Source organism: Panicum virgatum, chromosome 3K (assembly GCF_016808335.1).
Source record: "Panicum virgatum strain AP13 chromosome 3K, P.virgatum_v5, whole genome shotgun sequence".
Classification (NCBI taxonomy): domain Eukaryota; kingdom Viridiplantae; phylum Streptophyta; class Magnoliopsida; order Poales; family Poaceae; genus Panicum; species Panicum virgatum.
This window is the reverse complement of record NC_053138.1, coordinates 5,940,656-5,959,419: the sequence shown is the minus strand read 5'-3', so window position 1 is coordinate 5,959,419 and position 18,764 is coordinate 5,940,656. Positions and strand designations below refer to the sequence as shown.

At 52.2% G+C, this 18,764-nt stretch overlaps 2 protein-coding genes across 2 annotated transcripts; both read right to left on the bottom strand.

The window, feature by feature from the left end:
• Positions 1-1,554: 1,554 nt before the first annotated feature.
• On the bottom strand, positions 1,555-2,013 carry LOC120700523 (translation initiation factor IF-2-like). Its single transcript, XM_039984781.1, has one exon. It carries the CDS (start codon positions 2,011-2,013, stop codon positions 1,555-1,557), a length of 459 nt encoding a protein of 152 aa, XP_039840715.1.
• Positions 2,014-4,922: 2,909 nt separating this feature from the next.
• LOC120697083 (probable calcium-binding protein CML18) lies at positions 4,923-5,963 on the bottom strand. Its single transcript, XM_039980216.1, has one exon. The coding sequence runs from the start codon at positions 5,895-5,897 to the stop codon at positions 5,373-5,375; it is 525 nt and encodes a 174-aa protein (XP_039836150.1). The 5' UTR covers positions 5,898-5,963; the 3' UTR covers positions 4,923-5,372.
• Positions 5,964-18,764: the final 12,801 nt, after the last annotated feature.

Here is an 18,764-nt window from a genome sequence, read left to right as displayed (position 1 = left end):
TCGGAAAGAATGTAAGTTTTTTTTGAAAGGCTTCGGACTAAAGATTTCTCTCTTTGGTTTTCAGTCATCGATGCCAACGAGGTGGAGGCCCGCGCCAACGAGATTCTCGGTACCGTGTCTGGGACCGAGTACGACCTGCTGCTGACGAAGCTCGCCGGTACGCACGGGAATCGGGTGTTCTCCTTCTTCGGAGTTGAAGTCCCGCAGCGCGCTGCCGAAGCCCTGCTCGCCAAGCAAAAGGCCACGAGCAAGACTGGGGGCGCGACTGGCGCCACTGCCACTCTTGAGAAGAGGAAGAGGAAAAAAAAGGGGGGTGCCGGCCCTGGAGGGGCGAAGCGCACGAAGCTGCTGGACCTTTTGACTTCGTCGCTCCTTCGCAGCACTGGGGATTCCGAGGACGATGGGGGCAAAGGAAGCCCCGTCCATGGTAGGCGTCAAACTGTTGGTAGAGAGTGTCTCTGGGATGGACAAACACTACAACAGTAGGTAGAACGCACCAAGCAAAGAGGAACGCGTACTGGTGAACACGTAGGCTTCGGACAGCCGAGCAGTATTTTCTCTTTCTATTCAATGTGTCCCATCAATGTACAATGATCCGGGTATTTATAGGTGACGGTTCACCTACCAATCCCCGTAATTTACACCGTAACGTCCTCCAACAACTATATTCCCGGAATATTCCTAGGATAAGACCGTATTTTTACATCACGTAGAGGGTTACAGCTGGATTCCCCTACTGTTCCTGGGCCCGCTGTCGGACGCCATCATCTGTCTGCTTGGTCTCTGGTGCTGCCGGTGAAGCCGCTTAGGAGGCAACGCTTCGCAGCTCTTCGCATGGCTTCGCACTAGGTCTTCGCTGCTGTCGCCGCTGTTCTGGAGGTGCCTCTTCGCAGGGCTTCGCACGAGGTCTTCGCTCGAGGACTTCGAAACTTCGCTTGACCAGCGAAGACATGGTTGATGACGCTCTCTGCCCTGGCTCCGCCGGTCCGCAGGCTTTCGGTCGATGGCCGAAGGTGGCGTCCCCAACATGCAGACTCCCCGCCCTTTACCGTCCGAGCTAGCGCCACCGCGGCCTTCCGACCCCTCGCCACCCCAGCTCCCGCCACCGCGGCCTCCCCTGCACCTCGCCGCCATGATCTTCACCAACGGCGACGGCAATGGAGGCTACTGAGCTCAGGCCGACACTGGCACGCTAGGCTGCTCATGATGGCAGGTCAGCATGGCACGACTAAACTCCAATCGTATCATGTTCAGGCAAGGAGCCGTCACACGGTGCCAGCACGAGTAAGGCTTAGTGCCTAGTCATGTCAGGCTATCTCCAACAGCGCAGGCAAATGGAGACCCAAATGCAAAATAGGTCTTTCACAATGTTTTTGCAAACTCAAAACAGGCTCCAACAGAAGATGCAAACAGCTCACCCATTTTGCGTATCCGGCGAGGCAGAACACAAATAAGGGTCTCCTCTCTCCACGACGCATGCTCTGGCGCTAGCGTAGACACAAATAAGGGTCTCCTCTCTCCACGACGCATGCTCTGGCGCTGGCGTAGGACGTGTCAAGGTGGCGCCGGCGAGGCGTGGCCGGGGCAGGGGGCCGCCGGCACAGCGCGGCGGGTCTGCGATTGGGAGCAGCAGCAAGGAGCGGCCGCGGCGAGGAACCGTCGGTGCGGCGAGGAGTGGCCGCGGCGAGCTGGTCCACGGTGGGGAGCCGGCGCGGCGAGAAGCACCCGGCGCGGCGGGTCTGCGACGGGGAGCGGGCTGCGGCCCGTGGCAGCGGCGGCGGAGCACGGCCGGGGCGCGAGGTGGGGCCACGACGGGGCGCAGCCGGCGCGGCGGGGAGCAGCAGGATGCGGCGAGGCAGTCCCGCGATAGGGAGTGGCTAGCGCGGCGAGGCAGGCCCGCGGCGGGGAGCGGGGAGCGGCCGACGCGGCGTGGCGGGGAGCGGCAGGCGCGGCGAGGTGGGCCCAAGACGAGGCGCTGCTGGAATTGAACGGGTGTCGTGTTATTGCGTTCATTGTTGGAGAAGGAAAGATTTGGATGGTGACCCTCTTACTGTACTTGACCCAAAGCCTGGAATGGGTCTCTTATTTGGGTTCGTGCTGTTGGAGACAGTCTCATTGCCGAACTATGCCACGCCCAGGCCGTGCTCGTGCCGTGCGGCCCATTTGGCCTCGCCAACAAGCCACCCCCTCAAGCTTCCTTCCCCCATAAATACTCGTAATTGGCAAACCTCATGTAATCTTATTTGAATAGAATTAAGTCGAACAATATGATTGCTACGAAGATAACCAAGAATAGACATGAACCAAATATCAAAATGGACAAACAAAGGGGAAACAACATGAGTTCAGGTGGATACCCACCCTTGATGCATCTCATTTCTCTACATTAAAATGCAAATTAGTTTACTTCAACAAAAAATGCTTTCTAGATCTACCAAATGACCCAGAAAGGAAGCAAAGCTTGCTTATGTTTCAAGAAAAAGCATGGGTTGAGCTCAATTGGTGTGGCCATGTTGCATCAACAATGCCGGGTCAATTCTGTCAGTACTTGTCGAAATCATATTTGCGCTGGGCCATTTTGTTTGTGGAGGCCAAGGACCTGAAATGCTCAAACCAGCGAACCAAAACATGCTGGAACTTTTTTTTTGAAAGAAAAAAACATGCTGGAACTTTGTAACATGAAAATTCTATGTTATAGTGGGGGAAACATGCTGGAACTTAACAAGAGTTTTGAAAACATTTCAAAATCATGAAATTCTTCGTTCCAAAGGAAGCTTCACAACAAGATAAGAGAGCATTACTAGACATATTGAGCTTATAAAACGAGAATCATGGATTGAATCAATCTTTTAATTTCATCCGGATTGAAAAGCTATAGAATATCTTCCTCTGTCTCATGGTACCGAAAATTTGCTCCACCAAAGCAATTAAAAAACAGCTCAAGTTAAATGGATCTTCTGGCAAAATCATTCAAAAGGTCCATGTATGTACTGGAGTACTTAACAGGTAGCAAACAATATGTTTTGATAGGTTTGTTGTTAGAGGAGTCAAGGGGCTATTGGGCCTTAGCCCATTAGGGTTAATTAGTCGCTTGCTTAGGGGTCAAGTAAACCTCTCTATAAGGAGATGAGATGCATCAATCTAATCAAGCAAGAGATTAGAAGGAAATCCTTTCCCTCTTGCCGGCCGTGGGCGAAGCCCCGCGGCCGGCGTTCCCAGCGCCCCCAACCCTAGCCGCCGCTCTCTCGCCCTCACGGCCCTCCATCTCGTGAACAGTACACGCGGTACTGTAGCACAGCGGGTACTGTAGCGCGGCAGCAGCCACCGACCTCTCCCACGATCTGCAGCCCAACAACAACGCCCATAACAATCTAGTATCAGATATGCCAGGCGACGACAAGTCTGAGCCACCGCCGCCGCTGCCAACCATGGAGGGTCTGGCCGCCCTGATGACCAAGCTGCTGAGCAGCATGGGCGACATGGAAGCGCGCATGGAGGCCCGCCTGACCTTGTTGGAGTCAAGGTTCGCGGCCGCCTTCCCATCGTTCACCGCCCCTAGCCCCGTGCCTCCACAGCAGCACGGCGAGGGCATCTTCTACGGGGGCGTAGATGGCACCCAGGCAGCGGCGTCGCCGCTGCCGGTTGCAGCGCGCTGCTGGCATCCAGTCGTCCCTGCAGCAGTAGCCTTGCCATAGCTCGGGAAGAAGAAGCGTTTGCGTGGGAGGACGCCTACCATATGTTTGCAGCGGTGCGGCTGCAGGCTGTAGCACGCGGCCTCCTAGCGCGGCGTCGACTGCAGAAGATGCGCTTGGAGATGCAAGAGGCGGTTTTGACAGCGATCGACCTCTGCAATTGGGGGCGCGACCTCGGCAAATGGGGGCGCGACCTTGTCCCGTCGGAAGGCCACCAGCGCTCGCGCCAACTCGCCGTTGTCTTCAAGCGCGCGCTAGGTAGCGAACTCCAATTCTACAGCAGCGATAAGGGAGACGCTTTCCTCCTTGTCATCGGCGGAGGCACATCGCCTAGCGCCATCACGTTCCGTCACCGGCCGCCACGAGGACGTCTCCGCTGGTCGTTGTTGCGACTAATTTCCGGTGGCGATACCTGTCCTCCCCTCTCGTTCCGATGGTCTCCATGGGACCCAGGCGGCTACTTACGTGCAGGTCCAGCACAAGGAGAGTGTCCGTCGAAGAGTCAAAAATAAAGAATTGCAGTTTATTTAAAATAAGTCGAGATGTAAAAGGCTTGTTCTTAGGTTTTCGGTTTGCGTCTAGTGGAGTCATTGTTAGCGTCATCGTTAGGTTGTAGCTCGAGGACGAGCTGCATGTCCAGGTGGGGTGTAGTGTTAGAGGAGTCAAGGGGCTATTGGGCCTTAGCCCATTAGGGTTAATTAGTCGCTTGCTTAGGGGTCAAGTAAATCTCTCTATAAGGAGATGAGATGTATCAATCTAATCAAGCAAGAGATTAGAAGGAAATCCTTTCCCTCTTGCCGGCCGTGGGCGAAGCCCCGCGGCCGGCGTTCCCAGCGCCCCCAACCCTAGCCGCCGCTCTCTCGCCCTCAAGGCCCTCCATCTCATGAACAGTACCCACGGGTACTGTGGCACCACGGGTACTGTAGCGCGACAGCAGCCACCGCCCTCTCCCTCTCTCGCTATCTGAATCCCAACAACAGCCGTAAGAGTTGTAAATTGGTGGTGCACACCACCAACCCTCTTTAGCTCAAATTTTTATAGTACTTCTTCAAAGTGAGATCCTATTTTGAAAAGATACTACATATACTTGAACTAAAGAGGATTAAAGGTGCACTAAAAATCACCAATTTGCACCTTTATGTTTTGAGGTCGAGTGAAGGGTGATCAATTGATCATATATAATAGTATATTAGTATATATTAACACTCACACCTGGCCCATGGCACAAAATTAAACAAAGGTCTTGCCCATAACAAAATCAAACAAAGGGATTAAAAGTTGGAGCCTCCTTTAGCCGTTTAGCGACAGCAGGGATTAGTCAATCAGTAGATTACATCATCATAATATAGGAGCAGGCAGACAGAAAAGCAGTAGCAGGTCATCACACCTTTACACGACAACATCACCTCCGCTGTTCACCATAAAATCAGATCAGTGCCTCCAAAACCGTGCTTTGCCCGGTGGAGTACTACAGTAAAAGGAGGCCTAAGATCCAATTCCAAGGCTGTTCAGCTGGATGGATGCAGGCAGGCTACTCACTTCACCTTAGTAAGTAGTAGAAACTAATCATGCTTGATTAATAATCAGCTAATAAGCAGATAAACCACGCATACATCAAGGGAGGACCAGTTAAACCTTTGGTGGTGGGGAATGGATCGGAGTCAGGCTCCGGCGGCTTAGCTAGCGCCTGGCTCCGGTGCCGGCGCCCATCATCTTCTTGAACTCGTCGAAGTTGACGCTGCCGTCGCCGTCGGCGTCGACGGAGCGGATCATCCGGGAGCAGTCGGCGACGGAGCACTTGTCCCCGAGCTGGCGCAGGACGCGGTGGAGCTCCCGCGCGGAGATGAGGCCGTTGCGGTCGGCGTCGTACATGCGGAAGGCCTCGCGCAGCTCGGCCTCCGCGGCGCCGCCGTCCTCGTCCTCCCCCTCCGGCCGGGCGGCGCAGTGGAAGGCGACGAACTCGGCGAGGTCGACGAAGCCGTCGCGGTCGGTGTCCATCTCGTCCATCATGCGGCGCACCTCCCCGGGCCCCGGCGGCGCGCCCAGCGCCCGCAGCACGGACGCCAGCTCCTCCGCCGAGATCTTGCCGTCGCCGTTGGCGTCGTAGCGCCGGAACACCTGCTCCACCTCCGCCGCCGGCATCCCGAGGCCCCCTCCGCCTCCCGCGCCCTTCGCCGCGTCGCCGCCCTGCTTGACGCTCGCCATGCTCCCTTCCCTGTCTCTACGCGTCTTCTTCCTCCGTCTCCGTCTCCGTCTCCGTCTCCGGGGGGGACTACAACTACTACTGCCTTTTTTTTATCCGGGCACGTCGCGGCGAAGCTAAGCGCACGTTCGCGTCCGCGGCGTGCGCCACGGACCCGTGGGCCCGCGCGAACCCGTCGCGCGATCGGGACCCACCTGTCAGCGGTGCTGGAGGCGGCTCGGGTTCGGAGGGGCTCGAGACCCGCGGCGCCCTCGTGACGGGATCGTCTGGAGAAGGAAAGGGAGGCGGGGACAAAAGGCAGGCAGCCCGGGCGGCACCGCGGGCGCGGACACGTGGGCGCTCGAGCCCGGCTGAGCCGCGGGGCCCGCCATGTGAGCGGCGGCGTGGGCCATGCGTGGCAGGGATGCTTGCGTGCGTGGTGGTGGATGGGGCCGGGACCCGGGAGGCGTGCGCCGACCGCATCGCATCGCATGGTCCCTCCCTGGTCGCCGAGCGAGCCTTTGCGTCGTCCATTGGCTGGCGGCGCCTCCTGTTGGCTCGCCTCCACGCGGTCTCGTAACCGCGTCGGTAGGGGTGGGCAAAATATAACCGAAATCGATTAACCGAACCAAACTAAACCGCTTTAACCGTAAAAATCGGTTAATTCGGTTAACGGTTAATTTTGCGGTTAAAATTTTTGAGATATTCTTTAACCGCATATTATTTCGGTTTTGATGTGCCACTAACCGATTTAACCGAATTAACCGATTTAGCAAGTTGAGTGTAATATGTATTTATCTTATGTCTTAAATATATGTATAATCATGTGAGATATCAAGAATTCTTGGTTTTCATAATTAAGATATCTAAGTGAGGCTACATTAATTGTTTTTCTAGCTTTCTAAGCTTATTTTAGTGGCCAATAGCTTGTGGTTGATGTCATAATTTCATTCTAATTTGCTTGTTATTTATGTATTGTATACATTACGGTTAACCGCAAAACCGAACCGATTTAACCGCAACCGAATTTACGCGGTTAAAAGATTTCTAGCTACAATTTCGGTTAAGAGTTTGTCATAACCGAAATATTTCAAAACCGAATTAACCGCACTAATCGAATGCCCAGCCCTACGCGTCGGGATCCGCTGCGCGCCCACCGGACAGCGAACGCCGGCGTGGCAAGTTTTTCTCCCTGTTCAGCGGTTGTTGGCAGGCAGCAGTTTAAGTTGACAAAAATCTACCTTTGGGAAATCAGAAAAAAGAGGGGGAATAGTGTGTTCTGTGACGCAACTCGTGAATACAAATCTTTTTCAGCGTAACGCCGTGTCTAGATGTTTAGGGGTAAAATTTTTGAAAAAAATCTTACTGTTTCGAAATATTAAATAAAATATTACTGTGTAAAAAATTTTATAAATAGATTTTATTTAGTACTCCATGTATGTGTCCAAACATGTGATGTGATATTTTTTATCAAATTTTTTTTGGCATCTAAACACGGCCTAAGCTTGGCTGCTTTGAACAACTCGACCAAAGAAGAACGCCGAGCTCTGATATCAAGGCCTTGTTTGGTTTGGTTACTGGGCTCCAAATTCTAGCCTAGACCGAAATGAGCAAAACTTCCAAACGCTAGGGGCCAAAATAATGACAAGTTCTAAACTGGCTGAAACGAAGGAAGGGTGGTGCATCTAACAATTTTTATGAAACCAAGAATTTTGGATCAACTAAACACACAATGGCTAAAATTCTAAACTGCACATCCAAAGTTTTGGATTCAAATTTTTGGAACCCAGTAACCAAACAAAGCCCAACTTGTCAGATCCTGAAGAGTGAAGATGATAAGACAAGGAGAACAGAGCAGGAACGAGGAACACACAGCAAGAGCAGATCGCGGAAGTATAGTTTAGATTCCGTCGGGTACAGATGAGAGATCGAGTGCTTGATCTACCCAACTTTTGGTACCCAAAAATTTTCCACCACTACAGTAACTTCGAACGTTTGACCACTAATTAGAAGTGTTAAATTAGATAACTGACAAAACACATTCTATGACCCCTAGGTGAAATTGTCAAACGAATCTTTCAAGCCTAATTGGATCATAATTAAATAATGTCGTGCTACAATAAATAACCATTAATGATGAATTAATTAGGCTTAGATTCTTCTCGTGATTTTCCGTCCATCCAAGTAAGTAGTTATGAGAGAGAAGGTATGAATTACGAGTAATCTGCTGGAGAGAGCCCAAAATGGCAGAAGTTGTCCTTTCAGCTGTTACAGAGTTGTTGCGAACGTGAGGAATGTTGAGTACTCTATCCTGCTTGTGATGAGTGAATTGTCAACCGTGCGGTGTGATCGTGCGCTTGGTCTTTGGATTGCAGGTACACGGGCGTCGAGTGTCGACGGGGAGCTGTCGTGGAGGTGCTGTGGCCGATGGACCGTGCAGTGGACGGCGGTGAAGGGCAGCCGGGACCGGAGCTCGGACCGGGCGGCAGCTGTGGCGTCCACTCCTGGATCGAGGCGGGTTTCTTGGTTTGCGCCACAAAACCAAGGAGGCGGACGGCGGTTGAAGACGCCAAGTCGTGGAGGCATAGGCGTCGGTCTCGGGACTGACGGAGGCGACGGGCGTCGACGGCGTCTAGGGCCTCGCTGCGGGCGAGGAGGTGACGGGCGTCGGGCGGCGTCTAGGGCTGTCAGAAGGCCGAGGCGGGAACGGCGTCTAGGGCCACGGCGCGGAGGCGGGAATCTTCCCGCGCGTGAGGTTTTGGCGGTTTTCTCAAAACCGGCCATCTATCCGGGTTTCGCGGACCCTCCAAAACCGCGGACTGGATCTTCATCAAGACGGCGGCATCGCGGAGAAGACTTCGTTTCGAAGAAAGAACCTCGGCCGTCGGATGAGATCGTGTACAGGGGGTGCTGCAGGCCAACCGGTCTGACCGGTCCCGCGGGTATAAATACCCCTTCACTTGTGTTAGGTTAATTGCGGCTTTTGTAATCTGTTCGTGGACTTTCTGTTTCTCCAGGCCGCCGCCCCTGTGTTCTCCTCCCCCTGTTTCTCTCTTTTGAGTTGATTTTGTCCATGGATTGTTGAAACCTTGTAAGGGATTTGATTGGGAAAGGAGGCCCTATCCTCCTCGTGCCCTCTAGGCTTTTGATTCGATTCAATCCCCTGGTTTTGTGCCTTGTGCAATGGATTTTTGATTTCGTTCTTGGCACACTTGATTGAGAGGAGGCTACGAGTTCTTAGCTGTGATTCCCGTGCATCTAGCCCTGTCCTACTCCCTCTGGAATCACGAGCTCTTTCGAATTCGAGTTCTTGAGTTTTAGAAATAACCCCAACCCTTTTGATCTCCTCTCGAATTCTCAAGAATCGTTGATCTTTAGGACGAGATCTTTTGGGGATATGTTCACGGGGTAGGGGTGAAGCAATCCCCCAAGTTTCACCATTTTTCGTGGTCGTTTGCTCGAGATTCAACGTTTGAATCCAATTTCTCGGGGGTTTTCTGGGTGCTACCGGTCAGACCGGTAGGCACGACCGGTTAGACCGGTCGAGCGCACCGGTCAGACCGGTCGAGCGCACCGGTCAGACCGGTCCAGGCAGATCAGTTCTGCAGTTTTCCCAATTCGCTTCCGATTTGATTTGTGGTTTCGCTCGCTCGTTTGAGGTCTTTTGTGTTGGTTTAGCTTTTCCATAGCTATTCCAAACTTTGGCCATAACGCTTGAGGGTTCGGGTGATTTTCGGGATATAGGCCGACGGTTTGAATTTCGGAAGAAATTTTGATCGGCTCACATTCACCCCCCCTCTGGTCGCCGGCTTTGGTCCCACAATTGGTATCAGAGCTTGGTTGAGGTTTTCAGTACCTTAACCGGTTCGAAAACCACTCGGCGACCATGGCGAGTCTTGGTAAGATCCCCGTGTTTTCCGGCGAGGACTATGCTTACTGGAAGGTTCGCATGAGAGCCTTCCTGCAGAGCATGAGAGCCGAGGTCTGGGAGATTACCAAGAACCAGCTTTACGAGGTGCTGGCTGTTCGGACCACGCCTCTTCAGGTGACCCAGCACGAGGCTAACGCCAAGGCTGTCAATGCCTTGTTCGCTAGCGTTTCTCGTGCGGAGTTCTCACGCGTCCAGGGTTTTCAGGAAGCCCACAAGATTTGGACGTGCCTTGAGAACTACCACAAGGGTACACCTCAGGTGAAGGCCAGACTGTTCGAGACTCACCGGCGTGAGTACGAGAACTTCACACAGGAGCCGGGTGAGAGCATTGACCTGATGTTCAGTCATTTTCAGTCGATTGTGAACAAGGTTAATGCGAACAGATCTGCTGGTGCCCTTGAGTACACAGAGCACGAGAAGGCCCTTAAGTTGCTTTACGCACTTGATCGCTCTGTGTGGGATCTCAAGGTGAACACCATCATTGAGTCTGCTGGCTATGAGACTCTGACGGTGAACGAGCTTTTCAGCAAGCTCAAGGCCACGGAGGTGGATAACCAGACACGAGCCAAGCTCAATGGTGCCCCTCCTTCCAAGAGCGTCGCTATTGTGACTGGCCCAGGTGGATCGAGCTCTAACGCTAACTCTGCTCTTGGCTTTTCTCTTGCCTCTTTGCCTTCTGTTTCAGATGAGCAGCTGGAGACGCTGGGCGACGACGACTTGTGCCTCCTCATTAGCAAGTTCCAGCGCGTCTACCACAACAGGCAGAGGAAGAAGAACCCCGGGTGCTACAACTGCGGCGATCTGAACCACTTCATCGCCGATTGCCCCAAGAAGTCCGGCGGTGGCCACAACAACTCCTTCGACTACTACCGCCACCGCGACCGCGACGAGGGAGGCTCCAACAAGGAGTGTCGGCGCCACAAGCACCGCAGTCGTGACCGGGGAGGACGCTTCGACAAGGAGTCGCTCAAGAAGCGCTTCCAGTACAAGGCCAAGAAGCGGGAGAAGGCCTTCCTGGCGCAGCTCAGCGACCTCGACAAGAGCTCCGACACCGACCGCTCTTCTTCACCGACCTCCGACGACGACGACAAGAAGAAGAAGAAGCGGGACAAGGAAGCCACCTGCTTCATCGGCCTTTGCTTGGCGGCCGGTCGACGCAAGAGCTTCTGCACCATGGCAGGCGAAGCCGATGGTGCTCGTGCATCTTCGGGTGGACATGCTACACCGACGCACTCCGGCTCTTCTCCTGGATCCGAGAGCGATTCAGAGGTAAACTCCACGATCGACCTGCTTGATACAGAGGTTAGGGAGTTGTACGCCGCTCTCGACAACCAGAAGAGGCTGCTTAAGGAAGCAGCTAGAGAGCGTAGAAAGCTTAGGGCTGAGCTGGCTTGTGCTAGGGAGAAGTCTAGTGAGGATGAGTGCGCTGGCTGCATATCTCACATGAATGATCTTGTTGCTCTCCGTGCCAAGCATGATGAGAATGTCGCGAACTTAGATGTTGCTAAGATTTCGCTTGCTGACGTGTCTCATGAGCTCGCTAAGGCCAAGCATGAACTAGAACTGGTTAAGGATGCTCCTATTGTTAGCGATGTGCTTGAATGCGAGGAGTGTCCTATCTTTAAGTCTGATCTAGCTTCATTGCAGTCTAAGTTTGCTACTGTTGTGTGCGAGCTAGAGGAGATGAAGTCTAGGCCAGTTTTGCTTGGTGCTTGTAAGCTTTGTCCCACGCTTAGATTGGAGCTAGAGGAGAAGAACGCTTTGATCAAGTCTTTTGGAAAGACTAAGGTCATAGAGTCTAGCCCACCTATTGACTGCTCTGTTTGCCCTGGTTTGATTTTTGATTTGGATAATCTTGCGGTAGAGAAAGCCAACCTGGAGAATGAGAATACCTATCTTAGGGCGATTCTGAGTTGGGTCTCTAGCAGTGAGCCGCAGTTGGGCATGATGATTAAGCAGTTCAAGCGTGGTGATGGGTTTGGGGTCGGTTACACGTACACGAAGTCAGACTTTGACAGGTTGTATGGTAAGATTGGCAAGGCTGCTGGAAACACTGCTAGCACGAGCACGCAGCCTTCGCTTGTTGACCCCGCGGATGGTGTGCTTAAAGAACCACCGAAAGCACCTCCGCAGAAGCAGGTTTGGGTTCCAAAGCCCAATGAGCTGAGGAACTCCCTCGACACGCTGCCTGCTGCCACAGCCCAGGTTGCCCAGAAGAAGAGGGCTGCTCCTCCTCGTCCGCAGGCTAGGCCTCCTCCTCCCAAGCGTGAGGTGAGGTACCACTGCGAGTTCTGTGACAGGGAAGGTCACCTGGAGGAGTTTTGCTTCAGAAGGAAGCGGGCTGTGAGGAGAGAGCAGGAGAGACTGAATGCGGACATGTACTCTGCTCGAGTGCATGATCCTTCTCTGCATGGTGATAGGCGAGATGCTAGGGCGCGCCGTGTAGGTGGAGGTCCGGGAGACGATGGTGGTTACCGTGCTCCAGCAGGTGGTCGCTTGGCCGGCCGTGCTCCTGGTCGTTTTCAGTACGGCTATGGACCACGGGACCGAGGCTTTGGAGGAGGTTTTGAGGCTCCACGCTTTCCTCGCGGTGGTGTTCGTCAGTCACGCGGTAGACGGGACGGGGGATACGCTTTGTCTGGTTTTGCTAACCCTTCTGTAGAGCAAATGGCTCGACACTGGTTTGCTTCTCACTTTGCTAACCCCAGTGTTGAGACATTTGCTCACCCTTTGTCTCGCTACTGATGTGCAGGTCGGAGGCTTGGAGAACAGGTGGATCATGGACTCCGGTTGTTCGCGCCACATGACCGGAAATGACAAATGGTTCTCCAGCCTCACCCCGATGCGCTCAAAGGAGTACATTGTGCTCGGGGATAATGGAAAAGGAAAGGTACGTGGACTTGGCGCTGTTCGAGTTTCTGATCGCTTTACCCTGAGAGAAGTTGGTTTGGTTTCGAATCTTGGTTTTAATTTGCTCTCTGTTTCGCAACTTCTTGATGAGGGGTTTGAGGTTCGCTTCAAGGAGGGTTGTTCGCGTGTTTTGGATTCCAGGGGAGATTTGGTTTGCCGGATTACACCTCGCAATCGAGTTTTCTTGGTTGACTTCTCTGGAACTCCTTTTGGCCCTTCTCAATGCTTGATGGCAGGTTCTTCTTCTGATTTGTGCAGGTGGCATAGGAGACTAGGACATTTGAGCTTCGATTTGTTGTCGAGACTGAGCTCACTTGGCCTGATCCGAGGATTGCCCAAATTGAAGTTTGAGAAGAACCTTGTTTGCCATCCGTGTCGCCACGAGAAAATGATTGCCGCTTCTCATCCGCCTGTTAATCAGGTGATGACTTCTCACCCTGGAGAGTTGCTACACATGGACACTGTTGGTCCTTCCAGGGTGATGTCTGTTGGTGGGAAGTGGTACGTGCTTGTGATTGTGGACGACTTTTCTCGCTATTCTTGGGTCTTTTTCATGAGAACCAAGAATGAGGCTTTCGAGTTTGTTCGAGACTTGATCTTGAGATTGAAAAACGAGCTACCCCAGGCCATGCGAGCGATCCGCTCTGACAATGGCACAGAATTCAAAAACGCTCATTTTGATGTCTTTTGCAGTGATCAAGGGCTTGAACACCAATATTCTTCTCCCTACACTCCACAGCAGAATGGAGTTGTAGAGCGAAAGAATCGGACGCTGGTTGAGATGGCGAGGACGATGCTCGATGAGCATAGGACTCCTCGCAAAGACTGGGCTGAGGCGGTTAACACCGCTTGTTACGTGTCCAGCCGCATTTTCTTGCGTGGTTTCATGCACAGGACTTCTTATGAGTTGCGGTTTGGACGCCAGCCCCGTGTTGACCATCTCAGAGTTTTCGGTTGCCGGTGTTTTGTGCTGAAAGATAGAAATCTTGATAAGTTTGAGTCTCGCTCGTCTGACGGTATTTTTCTCGGTTATGCTTCTCACTCTAGAGCATACCGTGTGCTGATTATTGATACCAACATCGTCAGAGAGACTTGTGAAGTCACTTTCGACGAGACTGCACCGTGCAATTCTTCTGTTTTTGAAGTTGCAGGAGATGATAAGCTCGGCACCTCCATCTTTGAAGATGAGGAGGAAGAAGCTGCAGATGGCGAGGCTGAGGCTACCACGCGTGCTGTGGACCCAGCTATCTCTGCTACGAGCTAGGACGATGACGACGGCCCCGACCCGACTACGTCTACTTCCCGGGGGCTGTTCGAGGAGGTGACTCAGGCTACACCAGCTGCACCTGGGGAGACACCAGCTTTGGTTAAGGAGGAGGCGACTTCGACACGGGAAGCACCGCGACACATTCAGCGTCGCCATCCACCTCAACAGATGCTAGGTGATCTCAACGAGCGAGTCACCAGGTCCAAGGTAACAAGTATCGCTGGCTTTGCTCATTCAGCGTTTGTTGCCTCTTTTGAGCCCAAAGATATTGGACACGCTCTTTCTGATTCTAATTGGGTCAATGCCATGCATGATGAACTTGAAATTTTTGAAAGAAACCAAGTTTGAGTTTTGGTCGAGCCTCCACCTGCTTGTAATCCCATCGGAACGAAGTGGGTTTTCAAAAACAAGCAGGGTGAGGATGGTTTGGTTGTTCGGAACAAGGCTCGTCTTGTTGCCCAGGGGTTTTGCCAAAAAGAGGGTATTGATTTTGAGGAAACTTTTGCCCCTGTTGCTCGTTTGGAAGCTATTCGAATCTTTCTTGCATTTGCTGCTTCCAAGGGTATTAAAGTTTTCCAAATGGATGTTAAATCTGCCTTCTTGAATGGTTTTATCGAAGAAGAGGTTTATGTGAAGCAACCCCCTGGTTTCGAAAATCCCAAGTTTCCAACCCGTGTTTATAAACTTCAGAAAGCTCTTTACGGTTTGAAACAGGCACCTAGAGCTTGGTATGATAGATTGAAAACCTTTTTGCTGGCTCAGGGCTTTAAAATGGGATGTGTTGATAAAACTTTGTTTCTCATGCGATCTGGCACTGATTTTCTTTTGGTTCAGATATACGTGGATGATATTATCTTTGGTGGCTCTTCTCACGCTCTTGTGTCCAAGTTTTCCGAGCAGATGTCCAGGGAGTTCGAGATGAGCATGATGGGTGAGCTGCAGTTCTTCCTCGGGCTGCAGATCAAGCAGACTCTTCAGGGCACTTTTGTCCATCAAGCCAAGTACACTAGAGACTTGCTGCGGAAGTTCGACATGAGCGACTTGTCTCCTCAGCCGACTCCGATCAGTACATCTACGGCGCTTGATGAGGACTTGGACGGCGAGGCGGTGGACCAGAAGGAGTACAGGAGCATGATCGGCTCGCTCCTGTACCTGACGGCGACGCGACCGGACATTCAGTTCGGCGTCTGCCTTTGTGCGCGCTACCAGGCTTCTCCACGCACCTCCCACAGGCAGGTGGTGAAACGCATCTTCAGGTATCTGAAATTCACCCCTGAGTTTGGTCTTTGGTATTCTGCGGATTCTTCTCTGGTTTTGGTGGGCTTTTCTGATGCCGATTTCGGTGGGTGTCGGTTGGATCGCAAGTCGACATCCGGCACTTGTCAATTTCTAGGTACATCGTTGGTGTCTTGGTCCTCTCGCAAGCAGGCTAGCGTAGCGCTTTCTTCCACAGAAGCTGAGTATGTTGCCGCTGCTAGCTGCTGCTCCCAGATACTTTGGATGAAACAAACCTTGCAGGATTATGGCTTGAGTTTCGGTAGGGTTCCCATCTTTGTAGACAACATGTCAGCCATTAGCATTGCAAAGAACCTTGTCCTACACTCCAGAACCAAGCACATAGACATCCGATTCCATTTCCTGCGAGACAACCATGAGAGAGGACACATAGACTTGATCCATGTCCCTTCTGAGAGGCAAACTGCAGATATCCTCACCAAACCGCTAGAGCAGGACACCTTTGCTCGCTTGCGAGGGGAGGTTGGGGTTTGTTACCCCTTTTGATCGCTGACTTTTGTTTTGGTTAGCTTGGTAGGTCTTTGTTTTGCTTCTCTTTGTTTTCTAGGTTTGGTAGTTGCATTGTGCATATGCATTGTACATGTTTGCATCTTGCATTGTCTCACTTGCACTAGCATTCTTGAATACATTGCTATGATCTTCTAGTGCCTGCTAGTGTGAGTTGATAAACTTGATCATGTATAGCTTGCTCCATTGTGTATATGACATCATCTGAGTTAAGCTATTTTGATTTGAAAATCTGAAAACATGATCACCCTGTCTTGGCTACTAGCATGTTAGGGCGTGTTGATGTGCTTTGCTATCTTATTCATGCTAGTGTGGCTTTTCGTTCAGCAATTCATACTTGAAATGATCTAAATCTGATAAAATTGCTTGAACTATTCTTGAAATGGATTGAAAAGATCCAGGTGGAATTGCTTGTCGCACTGATCGAGCTTTCGGGACGGCTCACTTTGCACTTGTGAGAACCCGGGCAAGGCTGTGCATGACTGAAACGAGTGCTTTAAGCTTCTGATTGTCTTTTGGCATAGGTTTGGCCTCGTTGCTAAGTGAAGCATGACAAGCTTTCAACCCCTGGCATTAAGAATTGATTGAGATAAAGTTGATTGAAAAAGGAATGTTGGCAACTTGTTTTGGCTCACCTGTATGAGTTTGAGTAGCACTGCTTTCCATTTCCTACTTGCTAGTACTAGATCATGGGTGATGCTTTTATTTCTCCTAAACTGAACTTGCCTAGCTCTAGACTGATTTGATATACCCTGTTGAGCTAGATGCAGGTCCTGTTTATGGATGCACACATGCTTGTGACTAGATGTTGCTCATATCCTTGTATCCCTGAATGCTTTCACTTACACCTCCTGCATTGCATTCATGGCATAGCATCTGTTCAGGGGGAGTTTTTGCTTCAGGGGGAGCTTTAGGTCTTTTTAGGCTTGATGTGTGCATGTGCCAACAAGGGGGAGAATTTTGAGAGAAGTGATCGAACAAGGGGGAGACTTGTTTGTTTGATTTTTGAAAAACTTGTTGTGCACAGGGCTTTGAGAGTGCATCATTTTGGGAGAGTTGCACTTATGAGAGGGAAAAACTTTGCTTGGGGAGTTTCTGCTTTGGTTTTGGCTACTGGTTTTCTCGTTTTCCCTCTGCTGCTTGCATGACTGCGTCGAGCGTTACCTCTGTCTTTGAGGAGTCATGTTTTGGCTTTTGATCGATTGCGTCGAGCCGTTGCCCTTGTCTTAGGGGATCGATCTTTGCTTGAGTAAGTGACTGTTCTTGCCTTTCTGAGCCTTTTGTCACTTGCTTGTGCTTCTTTGTTCTTTTCTGGTTTCACTTCTCTTGGTTCGTTTGTGGTGTGTTGACAATGCACTCATCAAGGGGGAGATTGAGGAATGTTGAGTACTCTATCCTGCTTGTGATGAGTGAATTGTCAACCGTGCGGTGTGATCGTGCGCTTGGTCTTTGGATTGCAGGTACACGGGCGTCGAGTGTCGACGGGGAGCTGCAGTGGAGGTGCTGTGGCCGATGGACCGTGTGGTGGACGGCGGTGAAGGGCAGCCGGGACCGGAGCTCGGACCGGGCGGTAGCTGTGGCGTCCACTCCTGGATCGAGGGCGCAAGCGGCGACGGAAGACGGGTTTCTTGGTTTGCGCCACAAAACCAAGGAGGCGGACGGCGGTTGAAGACGGCAAGTCGTGGAGGCACGGGCGTCGGTCTCGGGACTGACGGAGGCGACGGGCGTCGACGGCGTCTAGGGCCTCGCTGCGGGCGAGGAGGTGACGGGCGTCGGGCGGCGTCTAGGGCTGTCAGAAGGCCGAGGCGGGAACGGCGTCTAGGGCCACGGCGCGGAGGCGGGAATCTTCCCGCGCGTGAGGTTTTGGCGGTTTTCTCAAAACCGGCCATCTACCCAGGTTTCGCGGACCCTCCAAAACCGCGGACTGGATCTTCATCAAGACGGCGGCATCGTGGAGAAGACTTCGTTTCGAAGAAAGAACCTCGGCCGTCGGATGAGATCGTGTACAGGGGGTGCTGCAGGCCAACCGGTCTGACCGGTCCCTGGCACCGGTCTGACCGGTCTAACCAACCGGTCTGACCGGTCCAGCGTACCGGTCTGACCGGTCCCGCGGGTATAAATACCCCTTCACTTGTGTTAGGTTAATTGCGGCTTTTGTAATCTGTTCGTGGACTCTCTGTTTCTCCAGGCCGCCGCCCCTGTGTTCTCCTCCCCCTGTTTCTCTCTTTTGAGTTGATTTTGTCTATGGATTGTTGAAACCTTGTAAGGGATTTGATTGGGAAAGGAGGCCCTATCCTCCTCGTGCCCTCTGGGCTTTTGATTCGATTCAATCCCCTGGTTTTGTGCCTTGTGCAATGGATTTTTGATTTCGTTCTTGGCACACTTGATTGAGAGGAGGCTACGAGTTCTTAGCTGTGATTCCCGTGCATCTAGCCCTGTCCTACTCCCTCTGGAATCACGAGCTCTTTCGAATTCGAGTTCTTGAGTTTTAGAAATAACCCCAACCCTTTTGATCTCCTCTCGAATTCTCAAGAATCATTGATCTTTAGGACGAGATCTTTTGGGGATATGTTCACGGGGTAGGGGCGAAGCAATCCCCCAAGTTTCACCGTTTTTCGTGGTCGTTTGCTCGAGATTCAACGTTTGAATCCAATTTCTCGGGGGTTTTCTGGGTGCTACCGGTCAGACCGGTAGGCACGACCGGTTAGACCGGTCCAGCGCACCGGTCAGACCGGTCCAGGCAGATCAGTTCTGCAGTTTTCTCAATTCGCTTCCGATTTGCTTTGTGGTTTCGCTCGCTCGTTCGAGGTCTTTTGTGTTGGTTTAGCTTTTCCATAGCTATTCCAAACTTTGGCCAGAACGCTTGAGGGTTCGGGTGATTTTCGGGATATAGGCCGACGGTTTGAATTTCGGAAGAAATTTTGATCGGCTCCCATTCACCCCCCTCTGGTCGCCGGCTTCGGTCCCACAGAACGGAAT